This window comes from Eptatretus burgeri, chromosome 9, assembly GCF_056783735.1.
Source record: "Eptatretus burgeri isolate ZD-2024b chromosome 9, Ebu_testis_v1, whole genome shotgun sequence".
Taxonomy (NCBI): Eukaryota; Metazoa; Chordata; class Myxini; order Myxiniformes; family Myxinidae; genus Eptatretus; species Eptatretus burgeri.
Genome location: NC_140969.1, coordinates 38347205 through 38364668, shown reverse-complemented (window position 1 = coordinate 38364668; position 17464 = coordinate 38347205). Strand labels below are relative to the sequence as shown.

General features: G+C 41.5%; 1 protein-coding gene across 1 annotated transcript; it reads right to left on the bottom strand.

Moving 5' to 3' along the window:
* Positions 1-1512: 1512 nt before the first annotated feature.
* Positions 1513-17105, bottom strand: LOC147019933 (keratin, type 1 cytoskeletal 11-like). Its single transcript, XM_085894793.1, has 10 exons — positions 16611-17105; positions 16415-16497; positions 15875-16031; positions 7031-7195; positions 6784-6909; positions 6475-6695; positions 3661-4091; positions 2890-2905; positions 2736-2764; positions 1513-1824 (listed from the first exon to the last, which is right to left on the bottom strand). Exons 1-10 carry the CDS (start codon positions 17031-17033, stop codon positions 1724-1726), a joined length of 1752 nt encoding a protein of 583 aa, XP_085750919.1. The 5' UTR covers positions 17034-17105; the 3' UTR covers positions 1513-1723.
* Between the last annotated feature and the right edge of the window lie 359 nt (positions 17106-17464).

Genomic DNA, 17464 nt, shown 5'->3' with positions numbered 1-17464 from the left:
GCGGTGATTGAGTGAGAGGCCCAAAGACTCAGCTTCATTGCGGGAGATGCCAATGATCTTAAAAGCCCTGGTTTCGACAGCGTGACGTCGAGAAAGGTGGGAGGCAGGAGCACCAGCCCAGAGGGGAGAGCAGTACTCCATCAGGCTACGGACAAAAGCTTTGTAAGTAGTCAGGAGATCAAGAGGGCCGAGGAAGGACTTTGCACGACGGAGGATTCCCAGTCGGCGACTGGCTTTTGAGGCAAGGTTGGAAATGTGACTTTCCCAGGAAAGGTCATGGCAGATAGTGAGACCCAGAAGCTTGAAAGAAAAGACTTCTTCCAGAGGATTGTTGAGAAAGTGGATGGGGGGGTTTTGTAAACGGTCCTTTCGAAGAGACATAGTGAGAGTGTGAGATTTGTGTGGATTGAAAGACATGTTCCACGTGTTGGACCAGTTTGTGATTTTATCCAGATCTGCAGTGAGCGAAGAAGCTGCTGCTTGCCGGTCTGAGGGATGACAGATGGTACGGCAGAGGGTGGAGTCATCGGCAAAGAGAAATAGAGGATTTTCCAGAGAGTCCGAGAGATCATTGATAAAAACCAGAAAAAGAACAGGGCCCAGAACGCTACCTTGAGGAACTCCAGCCTGCACAGGAAGAGGGGATGAAAGAACTCCATTTAGGGCCACACGTTGAACTCCAAACTCCAAACAGGTGATGTGAACTCCATATGAACTCCAAACAGTGAGCTCAGCTTCAAGCTTCATCTTTTCTTTGAGTAGTTTGGACTAATCATGCAGCAGGCAGGTGATGCAACCATTACACCACCAATGATGTTCTCTTTCAGTTTTGTTTGAGGGGCAAAGATAGCACACGGAACACAATGATGTTTGAAAGGTCAGCATTGCAAGCTCTACCCCGCTCGGTGAGCTTTGTACATTGGGTATCTGGCTTGTCACCACATCAAGGTGTGGTTTACTATCCCGATGGCAGGACAAACAATGTCCTCTCTCGGTGAGCTCACCCAGCCTCTTGTGTGTGCAAACTGTAATTTATTAGTCCTTTCCTTTCAAAGTTACTCACTTTTTCCGCTCTAGTTTTTTGCCATTTTATGTCCCAGTTAACCCTTTTCTATAAATTTGACATACCAATGCCTTTCTAAATGTGCTTTCGATTAATCAAGGCTTTAGCATTTCAAGAATAAGTAGCAGCACACGTCTCCAGATGCATTTTGCTATATTTTGGTCATTGTGACAATGAAGTTCTGCAATAAGCACACGTTTTGAATTGTGATGCCCAGAGACTTGTGAGAAAGCACCTATTGGTTTTGTCCTACCATGGATGTGATGGTAATTTGTGAATGCTGGTTGATAATTAAACCAATCAAATTATTCCAACTGGTCTGAAGTGCCTTATGTGTCGTTCAGGCCTAGTTTGCCTACGTTATTGCTTTGAGACATCAGGTGGTGGTTTGGCCAAATGTACATCAATATTTACTGTCGTGGAGGACTCTAACATCACAATCACACAGATTTGAATTTTTAAAGTTTATTATTAGAATGCTTTTTCACCATCCAATCATGGGAAATAAAGCACATGACCAAGCTATAATCACAATTTTGATTACATGCAATTATTTATCAACTAGAAATTCACTGAAATTTTAAAATGAACGATATAGAAGGAACTGATACATGCAACTAACATCCAGTTGATAAAAAGAAAAGTGCTTCGACATAATGACTAAGTAGAGAGTATTGATTGAGAAACCTCCTCTTCTGAGGTCACCTCTTTCCCATCAACGTAGGTTGTGGTTAAGATAACCACCTTCTTTTTTTTTTCCACTGTAAAATACACACGTTGGTTTGTTAGGAAATGTACACATAACAAACAGGGAAAATCCAAAAATTGTCCAATCACAAATTTGGTCGTTCCTGTAATTAAGGGTCAATCAATAGAAAGCTGTCGTGGTAATTAATATGCATAGCCACCCCCCCCCCCCCAATAAGGAAGATGCAATGATGAAATTCCAGTTATCTGACATTGACAAAACTTAGCCTGCTTGATTGTATACCCCACAACTACATTAATGGAAAATTTATATTATTTTCTTGCACTCTAAACATATATATTTTTATATCTCAATTCCTCCAATTGTCTTTTAGCCGAAAAATTTTCATCCTAGCCACCTGGGCTAATTGATTGGGTGAAAGCGAATTGGTTATTCCCTCCATTCGCCGGTGAGAGATGTGATTGGGTCCACGTTTTTCATTTGTTTATGTGTGTGTGTATATATATATATATATATATATATATATATATATATATATATATATATATATATATATATATATATATATATATATATATATATATATATATACATATACATATACATATGTCCTGTCCTGTCCTGTGTCCCCCTGAAGGACAGCCTAATGCAGAGTTCTGTGCCGCTGTCAACTCCCTCCCCTCTTTGTCCACTTGAATACAATGCACTCAAAGCCTAAGGGCAAACAGCTAATAATGTACAACTGGGTCATTATGTCACCAGAACCTGCTTTCTTCACTTTAACGAAACTCAAAATGAGAGTGAGGTAGCTAATCTAAATAAAAAACAAGAATGTGAGGTAGCTAAAAGTTCAGGATCATTATACAAAAGAATTATGAATGAGAGGGAAAATTGGGTTTCGACGACATTTCATATAATATTGAAGGTATAATTTTCACCATTAAATACATACACAAAACTTACGTTTTGGCTGTTGAGTCCCTTGTTGCAAGCTGTGAAACAGGTATGCACATTGTGTTAATTTATAATTAAGAGGAATTAATTACCTCTGAAAAAGACAATGTAAAATTATTTTAATGCACTTTGACAAAATAATATTTAAAATATTTTTTCTTACCTTTGAAATTGTGATTCTGAAAAACAAAAAGAAAAGTTTGCATCCAATTATATTTGCTTTAATGTGTTTTTAAGAAGTGCGAAAATTCAAATCCCCCAAAAATCCAATTTTAAAGGCAAAGGTTGTGACAAAGAAGGAATAATGACAGGATAGATAATACATTATTAAAAATAGCATCTATGACAGAAATGACAGTACAATAAACTGTTTCACTGAGAAGCCAAGTCCAAACAGAACAAAAGGAAGAGAAAGTAACATTCAAATAATCAAACTATAATTTGAGAAGTGTTTTTTATTTGAATTCCACGAAAACTGATGGTTGTACTCGGGATATGTCCTGGAAGGTTTAAGGTGGTTTAAAAAACAATGAATAGCCCCTTGGGTTCAGGATAGGGAGAGGACCCCAATTCTCTCTATATAAATCTGTATCGTATGGAACCGCTCCCCTGTGAGAGAAGGTATTACAAGTCGTACTCAGCCAATTCTGGTGCAATAATCCGTTACTTCTCCTTTTGGGGGGATTAACCCATCCAGAAGGATGGCTTCTTCACTTGTGATTTTAAACATTTGTCACATTAAATTGTGTATAAATAATTAAAAGCATATAACGTGCAGTAAATGTAAACAATCCTATTTTGATCCAATACAGAATGAAGGCCTCATTCAACTGATGTAAGGGGGAGTTTGGTCTACCTTTTCCACCCTTGAAGGTAGTTTTAAGCTTAATGAAGATTAACTTTCACTTGTTTCATCAGGAGCAGGTTAACTTACGTTCCATTGAATATGAATTCATGCCGCCATTCATTGAGGATGAGGTGCCAGTGCTGGAAGATGACCCTCTACTTGTAAAGCCACCGCTCGCATATGATGAAGGTTGAATTCCACCTGAGGTGCCACCGCTTATATATGATGAAGATTGAATTCCACCTGTGGTGCCACCACTCTTATATGATGAAGATTGAATTCCACCTGTGGTGCCACCACTCGTTAATAATGAAGATGAATTTCCACCTGTGTTGCCACTGCTCGTATATGAAGTCGAAGATGAGTAGCCAGAACGATTTCCAGCTGCAGCATTGAGATTTGAGGTTTGGCTTGCCGAGATGAAAGAGGTATTTGAGCTGAGGGATGACATTCCATCAGTCAAAGCCAATCCTCCTGACTTTGATGCACCACCCATACCAGATGAAGAAATTAGAATTCTGATGGAGACAAAAAACAAACAATTTAAAAATAAAAATAGAAACATTACATTAAAAAACATAAAAGTAAAATAGTACATACAGCAGCCTGCAAAAATATTCATCCCCTATCAATAATGCCACATTTAGATGAATTAAAAATTATGAACAAACAGTTTTTCCAAATGAATTTTGTTATTGATAACTGAAGAGATGAAACTAAACACTGTTACACTTGAAGGAGGTTACATGTCAGGTATACCTGTAAAAAACATGTACAAATCAAAATTCACTGGTTGTAAAAGTATTCAGTCCCTTCTTAAAGTACTTGGTGGAAACACCTTTTACAGCAATGACTGCTACGAGACTTTTTGGGTATGTCTCCACCAGCTTTGCACAGTGAGATGGTGAAATCTTTTCCCATTCTTCACGTGAAAATTGCTCTCGTTCTGGCAAGTTTGATGGGGATCATCGATGGACTGCAATCTTCAAGTCTCGCCATGAATGTTCAATTGGGTTCAAGTCAGGACTTTGACTGGGCCACTCAAGAACATTAATTTTCTTCTTATTCAGCCACTCCAGTGTGGGTTCAACTTTGTGCTTTGGATCATTATCCTGCTGAAATGTGAATCTCCTATCAAGTTTCAGATTCATGGCTGACTCAAGCAGGTTTTCATCAAGGATTCTCCTGTACTTTGCACCGTCCATTGTCCCTTCTATCCTGAGAAGCTTGCCAGTCCTTGCTGATGAAAAGTAGCCCCATAAAATGTATTGCCACCACTATGCTTGACAGTATAGGGGTGGTGTTGACTCGGTGATGTGCAGTGTTTGGCTTGTGCCAGACTTAACACTTTGAATTTAGACCAAAAAGTTCAATCTTTGTCTCGTCTGACCACAAAACGTTTCTCCACATGCCTGTAGTACCATTAATATGCTTTTTCATAAACTCCATATGAGCTTTTAGATGTGTCTTTTTCAGTAATGGCGTCTTTCTTGTCACCTGTCCATAGGGCCCAGCTTTGTGAAGGGAACGGGATATTGTTGATTGATGAACACTGAACCCCATCTCGGATAGAGAAGAGAACTTTGCAGATCTTTTAAAGTCATTGTTGGAATTATGGTGACGTCACGAACCAGTTGCCTGCTTGCCCAGCGCTGAGTTTAGATGGACGACCTGATCTGGGTCGTGTCCTGGTGGTATGGTACATCTTCCACTTTTTAATGATGGATTTCACCATACTCAAAGGGATAATGAGTGATTGAAATCTTCTTATAACCCTCTCCGAAACAGTGCTTCTCCACCACTTTATGTCTGACTTCTTTGGAAAGCTCCTTGGTTTTCATGTTTGCCTTGTTGGTTGTCAAGTGAGTTGCACCTAAAAACTCCTTCCATAAATGGGGGAGCTGCTAAAGTTAAACTACTGATTACATACAGGTGAAACATATTACACTCATTTTGTAACCTTTCAAAGAAATAACTTACTCCTCAAGTGATTTTGGGTTAATTAGGCAACGCGGTTGAATACTAATGCAACTGAGAATCATCTGATTTTCTCTGTTAAACTAACTTATTTGCATTTTATCTGCATTTTTTGTTTAGCTTTATCACCTTGGAGTAGTTTGTGAAGTTCTTTGTGTTAAGTTTAATTTGAAAGCATCATGGAATAAGCTCAGGTGGCATCAAAATATGAAAACTTTGGAGGTGGGCAGTTCCATAAATTTGTCAACCAGGAAGTCAATATTTCAAAATGAAATTATCAGCACAAATTATATATCATTTTGAAGGGAATTGTACAAGCTGTTCAAAAAATTGTAAGTTATAAATGTACTTTTTTTGAAAACACTTCACAAAAATTTTTAATTGAACTTATGAAGTCAGAAAATTCATTTTTTCTGTGTACGTCCGAACACATGGTATTTTTTAAATTATTCCAAGGTCATTAAGGTGTTGACACTATTTTTTCATTGTTACTTGTTTTCTACTGAACACTTGTCATATCATGGCCAAATAAAAGTTTCATATTCTCAATCTTTGTGTCTGTGGTATCTTAATAATGTGTCTAAAATGTACGTCTGAAATTATGGAACTACCCAGGTGGGGGTGAATACTTTTGTAGGTCACTGTTTGCCCTAGCATGATAATCGATTAAATTTACATGCTCTAAAGTGTTTTTATGATTTCATATGCTCTACACCATGTAAGGCCTCATCATAAGTTATGAATTAAGCTTTGGGGGTATAGTTAATACCACTGGAAATGATAATTAATCAAATGCAAACAATATAATGCAATATGGTGGTTCATTCAACTTGATTCAATCACCAATTGAGTTTAGCAATTGTTTGTAACAAATGTTAACATCATTAAGCTTTAAGTTTTGAAAGTCATGGTAAGTGAGGTTACCCGCTGCCTCCTCCATTCAGCAAACGGCGATATGTTTCAATCTCAGTTTCAAGCTTCATCTTTTCATCCAGCAGTTTGGCGTAATCATGTTTCTTGGTGTTGATTTCCATGCGTGCATTTTCAAAGTCTCTCTCAACTCTTTCCAACATAATTAGATACGATTCCAGTTCTTGTTGTTTTCTGTATTTTGTGTCATCCAGCGTGTTTTCCAAAGAGGCAATCTAGAATATAGAATGTACTGTAAGATATTTTCTGTAATGATGATAATTGCCACATGAAACAGACACTTGCTTTACTTCTCCAGCTTACCTGGCCTTGTAAAGTTCCCAGCTCAATCTGCAGGGACTGCATGCTTTGTCGAACCTCAGTAACCTCATTCTTTGCAGATACTGCAGCTTGGTTCTGTTTGACTACAACCTGCTGCACCTGCTCAACCTGAGGAACAAAGTGCATGTGTCTCAAGTAAATAGCATTCTTCACCATGAAACGAATATTCAGTAGTCGAGTACTATTACCCCTGTACTGATTATATTAACGAGGTTTGAGAAATGCCAACCTGTTGTTGAAAGGCCTGTTCAGCCTCAACCCTGTTCTGTTCCATAATTACTTCATACTTCCTTCTCATGTCTTCCAACATCTGCTGAATGTCTGGGCCTGATTTAGCATCGACCTCTATGGACATGTTGGAACCAGCAATCTGTGCCTTCAAGGCTGCAACTTCCTGCATTGGGAGAAAGTGGTGGAATTGATTCACAAACAGTGCTATGCAAGTCACTTTGAGATCGTAATGATTTTTTAAATGAGAATATAACACATTTATGAATACATACTGTAAGTTTCTTTACATTATTAAAGTTATGTAATTAAGTGGAAATTTAATATGATGTAGACAATAACAACATCTATAACGCTATATAGAATCAACCCTGGCTTTGCACCATTGCTTACCTTTCCGATCATTATTTGTATCAGATTTCAAACTAAACTTCCTTGCTATTGATAGGCGAACACTGCCATTTGAGTACACCGTGCAAGGTCTCATCAGGAATTGATTAGTTGCAGCCAAACACTGTCCACACCAGTAAACTATGCAAGGCCTCAGTAGAAAGTTGATTAGTTGTTTACTCGATTTCTTCACTGTTGCTATCAATGGAAACCTCTCCTCCCCTTTCCCGGTGGAGGCTGGAGTTTCCCAAGGCAGTATGTTCAGCCGAGTCTTGTTCCTCATCTACAAAAAAAACCTCTCGGACAGTGCTCAAGAAAAGCCTCTCGTTCTTTTAGCGGATGACTCCACATTGTGTTGTACAGTACCCCATCCCACTGCTCGGTAGACTGTAACTGTATCACTCTCTCCTGATCTGCAATTAATTAGATGCCAGTGTGATAAATGGAACATCTCCTTCAATTCTGGAAAATCTCACTGTCTCACCCTCTTGCTCCAGAAGGATTGTGAAACGAACTCACCTATATCTTTCCATGGTCAACCACAGGGAGTGGCTCTTGGCCTTAACATCAACCATGATGGATCCTGCATCAAGGACACAGGAAAGCTGGCTTCAAAAGTGCACCACAGGTGGGGAGCATCCTCTACCGATCCAAGTCTTTGCTTGGAAAATTAGAGCTACTCACAGTCTACAAGACCTTTGTAGCTTATTGGAGTTTTGCTGTCCCTTATGGGCTGGCACCCCAGCACCACATCTGTCTCCTGGATTTTGTGGAATCCAAAGCTCTCAACATTATTAGGATCTCCCATGATGAGGCCCAAGCACAAGGTCTGTTGCTTTCACATCTCAGACAGGTTGATGGTCTCTGTTTTGTACTGGCTCTTCTTCAATATTGCTCCCTCTGCTCTTTCAGTCCTTTGATCCTCCCTGGCAACTCCCAGAAGTACGTTTTCGTCCAGTAACCCCCTTGTGATTAAACTTCCAAAATCCAGGCTGACTGCACACCTCAACTCTTTTATTCCTCACTTCTGTCTATGGAACTACCTTCCAGAATGGTGTTCTGTCTCATTCTTCCCTCCTGGGCTTCAAGCAGGCAGTGTACCTTTGCCTCCTGTCATCCCCCATCCTGACCCATGATTTTATTACCGCCATTAAGTTTTCCGAATAAAACCCTCTCACTTACTGTTCTAAGTCTGCCTGTCTGTCTGTCTGTCTGTCTGTCTGTCTGTCTGTCTCTCTCTCTATCTCTCTCTCTCTTTTTTTCCTGTTTGTTTATCCCATTGCTGGTTGTGCACAATAGGCATCCTGCTACCGTCACTGTCAATTTGACTTTGCTCTTCCATGAGCCTCACTCTTATTGAGAAAAAGAAGCCTTTTTGCCGACTTTTATCAGAAAATGTTTGCCAATTTTCTTTCTTGCTTGCTTAAATTGTATTTGATAAATTGTAAGATAAATTGTATTCGTACATGTGTGAAAACTGCACTAACAATGAGTTGGAATACTATAGAAGTCGAGTTGAATCACATTACAGTGAATTGTACTTGTACCACACACATACCATGAATTGTTTACTCTTTAACGTTTTGTTTTAACAAGTGCTCCGTCTGCAGTTTTTACAGCAATGTCTGTGCAACAAGTAATATTGCTCTTTCCATGCAGTGATTGGTTGTTTTTTTTGTTGTTTTTTAATTAAAGCGGACTATCTGTACATTCACAGCTAATTTTGTTCAACATCAATTCGCCTTTCATTCAAGGGTCTATGCAACTGAGCATCTATGCAAATCAAATCCATGTCAGTGAGGGTAACAATGCCTTACCCACTGGGCCAGTGAGCCAATAAGACCCAAATTATTAACAACTTGCAGATATACCCATCAAGGTCAGGTGACGGGATGGTTTGGGATTTGATAGGTTGGAAAGGTCATAGAACAACAATCCCGTGACAGGTGAGCTTGAAGCCCCACCAAACAGAATGTCGAGGTGCCATATGTCATGGTGAATGCTTTGAGAAAAGCCGACTTTCAACTGGACCAAACCTGATAAAAGGAGTTCATATTAAATTTAGATGTCAAAAGCATAAATGTAGCATTTTAATAATCCCTCTGAAGTTTGGTGAAGATGCGTGAAGCGGTAAGAGAAGAGAAGAGAAGAGATAGGAAATGGAACAGAGGAACGTAGACACTGTCCTTATATTTATTTAGATAACACAGGTCACCTGATCAACATCAGGTTATGTAGAGTTTAGTAGTGAAGATTGATGTTAGCTTTTTTTTTTTTTTTTTTTTTTTTTTTTGTATACCTTGGTCGAGGCTCGTATGAGAGCTAACACACAACTCACAGCAATGAGGCATGAGACAAGAGGGGCGGGAGTGGAAGGGACAAAACATTGGGGAACAGACACAGGTGAAATGTGGAAGGGAGAGGGATGGGGATGGGACGGGGAACATGGCGAGGGGAAGATGGACATTAAAGGGACTTTCAGGAAGGAAAGCAGGAGAATTGAAGGAAGTGGGCTTGGGTGGATTATCGGGGGTAGAAAAGATCGAGGATTTGGATGGGGGAAGATAAGAGGTGGTGGTGAACAGCTGTTTTGAAAGCCTGGAGGGAAGAATGGGAAAGAATAGAGTGAGGAAGTTTATTCCAAAGGCGGGAAAAAGAGGAATGAAAGAGTGAAGATGAGCAGTGATTCGTGATTTTGGTAGTTTTACCAGAAGGGGGTTGTTGGCGGACCTTGAGCGCCCTGTGGAAATGTGGTGGGGACAAATCGCAGAGAGAGCAGGGGGGCAAGGCTGGAGAGGAGTCGGTAGAAGACAGAAAGACCACCGACCAACCTGCGGTGATTGAGTGAGAGGCCCAAAGACTCAGCTTCATTGCGGGAGATGCCAATGATCTTAAAAGCCCTGGTTTCGACAGCGTGAAGTCGAGAAAGGTGGGAGGCAGGAGCACCAGCCCAGAGGGGAGAGCAGTACTCCATCAGGCTACGGACAAAAGCTTTGTAAGTGGTCAGGAGCTCAAGAGGGCCGAGGAAGGACTTTGCACGACGGAGGATTCCCAGTCGGCGACTGGCTTTTGAGGCAAGGTTGGAAATGTGACTTTCCCAGGAAAGGTCATGGCAGATAGTGAGACCCAGAAGCTTGAAAGAAAAGACTTCTTCCAGAGGATTGTTGAGAAAGTGGATGGGGGTTTTGTAAACGGTCCTTTCGAAGAGACATAGTGAGAGTGTGAGATTTGTCTGGATTGAAAGACATGTTCCACGTGTTGGACCAGTTTGTGATTTTATCCAGATCTGCAGTGAGCGAAGAAGCTGCTGCTTGCCGGTCTGAGGGATGACAGATGGTACGGCAGAGGGTGGAGTCATCGGCAAAGAGAAATAGAGGATTTTCCAGAGAGTCCGAGAGATCATTGATGAAAACCAGAAAAAGAACAGGGCCCAGAACGCTACCTTGAGGAACTCCAGCCTGCACAGGAAGAGGGGATGAAAGAACTCCATTTAGGGCCACACGTTGACTGCGACAGGAGAGGAAGTCTGCGAGCCATGAGTGGAGATGGCCTTGAATACCATGGGAAGAGAGTTTGGTGAGTAGGGCAGGGTGCCAGACTGTGTCAAAAGCACGTGATATGTCCAGGGATACGGCTCGGATTTCCTGTCTGGCATTGAGGACCTCCATCCATTGATGGGAGAGCAGTAGCAGCATATCTAGGGTAGAGTGACCTGGTCTGAAACCAAATTGATGATTGGAAATCAAGCCATTGGAGAAGAGGAAGGATTTCATGTCTGAAGCGATGATGGATTCCATAACCTTGCTGATGATTGGGAGGAGGCTGATTGGTCTATAGTTACAAGGATCTGTTTTTGCACCTTTTTATGCAGGGCAGTGATGTTAGCAGATTTCCAAGCAGATGGCAGATGACCTTGGGAAAATGAGAGGGTGAATAGAACAGAGAGAGGGTGAGCAAGAGCAGAAGAGCAGGCTTTGAGGACACGTGGGCTGACGCCGTCTGGACCGGTTGCAGAATCTGACTCGAGGTTTGAAAGCAAGCTCTCCACCTTGTCAGGAGAAAAGGATACAGAGTCCAGGGACAGTTGGGTGCGACTGGGTAAAGTGGGTAGAGATAGTGATGGGTTTGGGACACAAGATTTAGCTGCAAACACCGAGTTTAGACATTCAGCTTTATCACGTGTGGAATCAGCAGTGCGGCCATTTGAGGTAAGGGAGGGGATGGAGGGGGAACATACACCAGAAACAGATTTGATTAAACGCCACCAGGATTTTGAGGAGGGAGAGAGGTTTGAGAGTTCAGACTTGAGATGAGAAAGATGTTGTTTTCTGGCTCTCCTGAGGGTAGCTACACACTTGTTCCGAGCTTTGTGGAAAGAACTGAGATTGCCCTCAGTTGGGTTTGCTTTCCATGAGGCAAAGGCAAGTTGTTTCAGGACAACTGCCTCGCCACAAGCTTCAGTAAACCAAGGGCGGGAGGAAGGGTAAGACAACTGAACACGAGAGGGGATAAATCTGTGCATGAGGGAGAGCAAGTTTCTTTGAAAGAATTCCCAGGATGAGTTGATGTTTGAGAAAGTAGTGATAGGAGACCAGTCTGTAAGTTTGATGGCTGCTCGGAGACCCTGCCAGTCGGCTTGAGTGAAATGCCAGACTCGACGGCGGTGAGGTGGTTCTCTGATAACAGCCAGAGAGATGTCCACTTTAACAAGGACGTGGTCAGAAGAACCAATTGGAGCGAAGGAAGAGCAGCAGATATTGTCAGGGAAATTTGTCAAAATCAGATCCAGAAGAGATGGAGTACCATTGGTTGAGATCCGGGTCGGGAAGTTGACCGATTGAGTCAGTCCCAATGAGTCACAGAAAGCTTTTGCTGATGTCCCATGGCAGGTGAGAGAGGTACCCACACCTAGCCAACTGGCGTGATGACAATTGAAGTCGCCACATAAGAGGAAGAGAGAGTTTGGATGAGAAGATAGAAGATGGTCCATGTTTTCGGAGAGTGAGGTGTAGATGGAGTCATCACTGTTCGGTGGACGGTACAGTACACATATAAACATGAGGTGGGAGTGGAGGGGAAGCCGAAGCCAGAGGTATTCCTGGGGGTGTGGGGGAGTGAGAGCAGTGCAGGGAGAGTGAGGAATAGAGTCTTTGATGAAGAGAGCAACACCTCCACCAGGACGAGGCTCAGGTCTGTCATACCGTAAGAGGGAGTAACCAGGGAGAGATACTTGGGAGTCAGACACGTCTTGGGAGAGGAAAGTTTCTGTTAGGCAGATAATGTCTGGTTTGTCAGTGGCAACCTGCATGGAAAGATCTGAAAGGTTTGAGCGAAGGCCCCGGATATTTGAGGTCCACACTTTTAATGAAGAGGTAGGGGAGGAGGCTTTGGGTGCAGGAGGTGGAGGGGCGGGGGAGGGTAGGACGAGGGACGAGGGGGAGGTAAGGAGGGTTGCTGAAGGAGTGTGGGGTATTGCAGAATAGCGAGGGGAGGGGGCCGAATGAGGAGGAGAAAAGGCTCTGTGGTGCTGGGAGAGAGGGGGGACAAGAGACAAGGAAGATGGCAGTTGAGGATTTGAGGAGGTGGAGTGAAGAGATGGAGGTGAGAGGGCAGTGGAGGGAGGCAGGTTGGTGGATGAGAGGGGGGCAACTTAGAGAAGGAAGAGTGAGGGGGATGAAAGGTGGGAGAAAGGTGAGGGGGAATTTTTGAAAGAGGTGAGAGGGAGGCTTGGAGGGAGAAGAGTGGGATGGTTGCTTTGAGAGTGAGAGTGAGGGGTGAGGGGGTGAGTTGGCACTGAAGTTGGAAAAAAGAATGGTTGATGGAAAGCGAGCATCATGGCAAACTGTGGTTTTTAAAAGTTTTAGGTCAGAGATGCGATTTAACACAATTCTTGATGGATGCAATGAAGGCGAATTCAGAGCATGGAGAGAAGAAGCGCTGTAATAGTTGGATTTTTTTGGCAAGGAATGAAGGAGAGGTCGAAATGAGAGCAGTCTGTTAAAATAGCAGAAGAGTAGTGCATTGTGAAACAGTAAAGAGTACCACATGTGTGAGAGAGGAAGATGAAGCATTATAAGATCGTTTTTGTTGTTAATATTAATGTATGAGAGAGTTCAACAGATTAGGTCATGGAAGTGTAAAAAAAAAAAAGAAAAGAAATCGAGGAAGACGAGGAGGAAGTTAAGAGGAAGAAGAAGTAGCAGAATCGGGAGAAGTTGAGCGTGTTGTTGTTGTTGTTGTTGGGTATATATATATATATATATATATATATATTTTTTTTTTTTTTTTTTTAAGCTAAGATTAAGTCATAATTAAGCAGTTATCAATATAAGAACATAGTGGAAAGCAACAGCAAGGTATGGGGAGAGAAGAGAGGGACACTTGGAAGAAGAATGGGCAAGGGGAAGAAACACCAAGAAAATACATCTGAGTACAGAAATGAACTTTTTATACCTGTTGAAAAAATAAGTAAATAACATGATCAAAACACGGCTGTGATCGGCCAAATGGCCTGCTTATTTCCTTTTTAAGGTCATATAGGATTGTGCGACCACTTGTTGGACCTAGTGTAATCCCGTGGAGACGGTGGGTCGGTTGTTTGTCGATTTCCCTTCTAAATATGGGAAATAAATATTTAAATGCAATCGGTTCAATTCCCTACACCATTGACTATCAAACATGCATCGTCCAAACTGTCTCCACAACGCAAGCCAATGCGAGATCTGGGGCGGTCATACGCCACGGGACGTATGACGTGTGCCTGCAGAAAAGTGACTTTATTCCATGTTTTTACATCAATCTGATGATGAATTGAAAGATTTTTATTGTGACATTGACATTCCACATGTAGATAATAATGCGGTACAGCAAATTCCTGTAAAATTGGCCAAAGGGTTTGGAAACTTGAGGAACAAACAAATAGGCTTGCTCTTACATACAATATATACATATTATTGTTCCTTTTATTGTTTAATGGATGTGCATTATGCTTGCATATTATGTATATATATATATATATATATATATATATATATATATATATATATATATATTTTTTTTTTTCCTTTGGAGGCTCGAAGGCTCATGGAGGAGCATTGCATCGGCGTATTGTGCACAGTGGGATTTACTCTATATAGTCTAGCCTACTCATAAGAGCTACATAATAAAAGCTCTAATGTAAAATTATAGCCAGACATAATGAGACAAAAACCTATCAAAGTAAGCGGTGCTTACGGCATTTAATTACTTTTTGTCTTCCACCCCTCTGACAAGGTCGGAGACAGGGGACATTAAATTGAGCTCCGTCCGACCAACCGATCATCTGCCCATGATATTTCACAACCCGTTGAACATTTAGCTTTCATATTGCAGATATCTATTACTTTCGATGTTATCTCAACCTGATTACATCACGGCAACGATTGCCTGAATTATGTTGCCATGGTAACGATCTCAGTGATTTGGCTTGTGGAGGATATTTGTGAGGCTCTTCTTGCCTTGTTTATTGTTAACTAGGGTGTGTGTGTGTACACCATCAAAAGGCGGGGGGCCTAGAGTATCAGCTGTTTGTTATTTCAGTATTAGATTAATGGTCTGACAGGATGGCCGACAGGTATGCACACTTGCCTCTAAGCTGTCTAGCCTTGGTTTGAATCTTGACCAAGCTACAAACTGTCATCCCAGTGTTTCCCAGGCAGGATGATTCATCAATCTGTGTGCTGTCCCTTGTAAAGATGATAAACAGACGTTCTGTCTGCTGGCATTAGTTGGTGGACATTAAAGATCTCCTGGTGCCCTTTGCGAAGAGTAGGCAAGCTATCACTGGTATGCAACTTCAGAGCCAGTAGGAATCTTTTGAAGCAAAGTTGTGGAAATATTACCATCAAAAGCTCGACATTGTGACATGACAATATTCCTTACAGCGTTCCAAAGCGTTTTGATTAATTTGAGCAATCTGACTCGTTAATAAGTAATGTCAAGTAACTACTGTACTTGTACTTTTACTTTATGGCAAATGTATGATGTGAATACATAATTTTTTTATGTATCTGCGACAAGGTCGGAGATGGGACATTAAAAATGAGCTCCGTCCTACTGACCATCTGTCAATGTACTATTATCTCAATCGGATTACATCACGACGGTGATTGGCATAATTATGTTGCCATGGCAACCCTTTCAGTAACTTGACTTGCGCACGAGATATTTCAAAAACCGATTTCAGATTTAGCTTTCATATTGCACAGGTATATTCCTCATACCACCCAGAAGGTGGAGACCTAGAGTTTCAGCTCCTTGTTTGATTGTTTGTTTTTTCATCGATAGTTGTATTTGAAGAAACTCGTATGGACAATCTCAAACGATTGTTGTACATGGACAAACTTGGAATACAAAATGCTTTCTAGACTTTGTCCTGCTCTGTAAAACAATCTATGTTTGGTGAAGTGTTTCAAACCTCTGCATGGTTTTTCTTCATGAAGTTCAACTCATCCTGCAGTAACTCCAGCTCTCCCTGCATTGATGAAGAAGCCATCATGTACTCCTCGTGCAGGCCGTGCAAGTTGTCGATATCAGCTTCCACAGAAGTACGCAAAGCAAACTCGTTGTCCCACCTGCAATCAGCAGGGTAGGTTAACTATTTCCAGAACCATGACGTCTCATCCAGAATAGATCTCACAAACAAACCAGATTTATAACTACTGTCCACATGTAGTGGGAAATGTATTTCAAGGAAATCATGGGTTTGATTTTATGGTATTGTTATGGCACATTCAGAAGGTTCTCCGAACAAGATATTCGCAATAATCCAATACACTCAACATTTTCTCATTATATAAATTTGTATGATGAAATGAAACAAACATGTAAATATTTTTACTGAAATACACCTCGTTATACGACGTTTTGGGGTGCATTGGTTATTGGGTGAATCCCATTCATATAGCATTTTGAACGCTTATACAGTTAAGGAAAACTCAATTCGAACTTGCATTACTTTGTTTTGAAGTCATCAGCTGCCAGCCTTGCGTTGTCAATCTCCAGGCTGATGCTAGCATTGCTCATGATCTGGGTGATGATCTGCAGTGACACACAGATTTCATCACAGACAAAAAGTAATCTGTTACACTTCATGCATGCAAAACGTTAATCATTGGTAAGCCAAACAACACAGTAGATCAAACATCTGTTACCTTGGCTCGTAAGTCAACGATGATGGCATAGTATGACTCGTAATCTGAACTTGTTGGAGCTTTACCTTTTTGAAGCTCCCTGATCTGAATCTCCAGCTGTGCATTTGCATTTTCAAGTGATTGGACTTTCTGCAGATATATATGCAGGCGTTCATTTAGATTCTGCATGGCTTGCTTTTCATGTCCTTGCATTTGCATGCTCGCAGAACTGAGACCCATGGCACTTTGATTGAAACCCAGGCCACCTGAACCGTAAGCCATGCCACCTGAACCGTAAGCCATGCCACCTGAACCGTAAGCCATGCTACCTGAACCGTAAGCCATGCTACGTGAACCGAAAGCCCGACTATGTTGGCTAAATCTACCACTGGAATTACTGCCGGACGATTGCAAGGATCTCATGCTGAATTGTTTTGTATTCATTTTGCTGAGAATACAGAGTAGCGAGCTAGAGACGAAGCCTTCTGCACTGGAAGTTCGACTGTTCCTTGGGAGGAATTATTTGCTGCTTTTTATAGGTATAGCACCGGGACAGCGCCCTGGTTTCCACACATTCATTCATCCCACAAAACTTCAGCCCTCAGGCCAGGTCTTATGTTTGTCTCGATGTGTCGGAAAACCGTTGGAATGTGGCAATGAAGTGTCACATTGTCCAGGGAGTGGCATGCTGTCATTTTAGGGTATCAACTAAAAAAAAACAAAAAGAAGATAACGATTGAGGGAATTTCATGCCATCTGTTCCAGAAGATATGTGTGGCATTCAGAAAAGGTTTTGGAATGAGATACAATAGTCCAAACTCTAAAGCGTCACCTCTTATATTTCAATATACAAGTTTATTTGGTGATTAAGAAAA

What these genes read in the sequence shown, in the direction of transcription:
- LOC147019933 (XM_085894793.1), bottom strand. Translation starts at nt 17,033, where the DNA reads ATGAATACAAAACAATTCAGCATGAGATCCTTGCAATCGTCCGGCAGT. An exon ending in TGAAGAAAAACCATGCAGAG is followed by an intron (nt 7,196 to 15,874) that starts GTTTGAAACACT and finishes CTCCCAATGCAG; the next exon opens with GAAGTTGCAGCCTTGAAGGC. An exon ending in AACAGGCCTTTCAACAACAG is followed by an intron (nt 6,910 to 7,030) that starts GTTGGCATTTCT and finishes TTTGTTCCTCAG; the next exon opens with GTTGAGCAGGTGCAGCAGGT.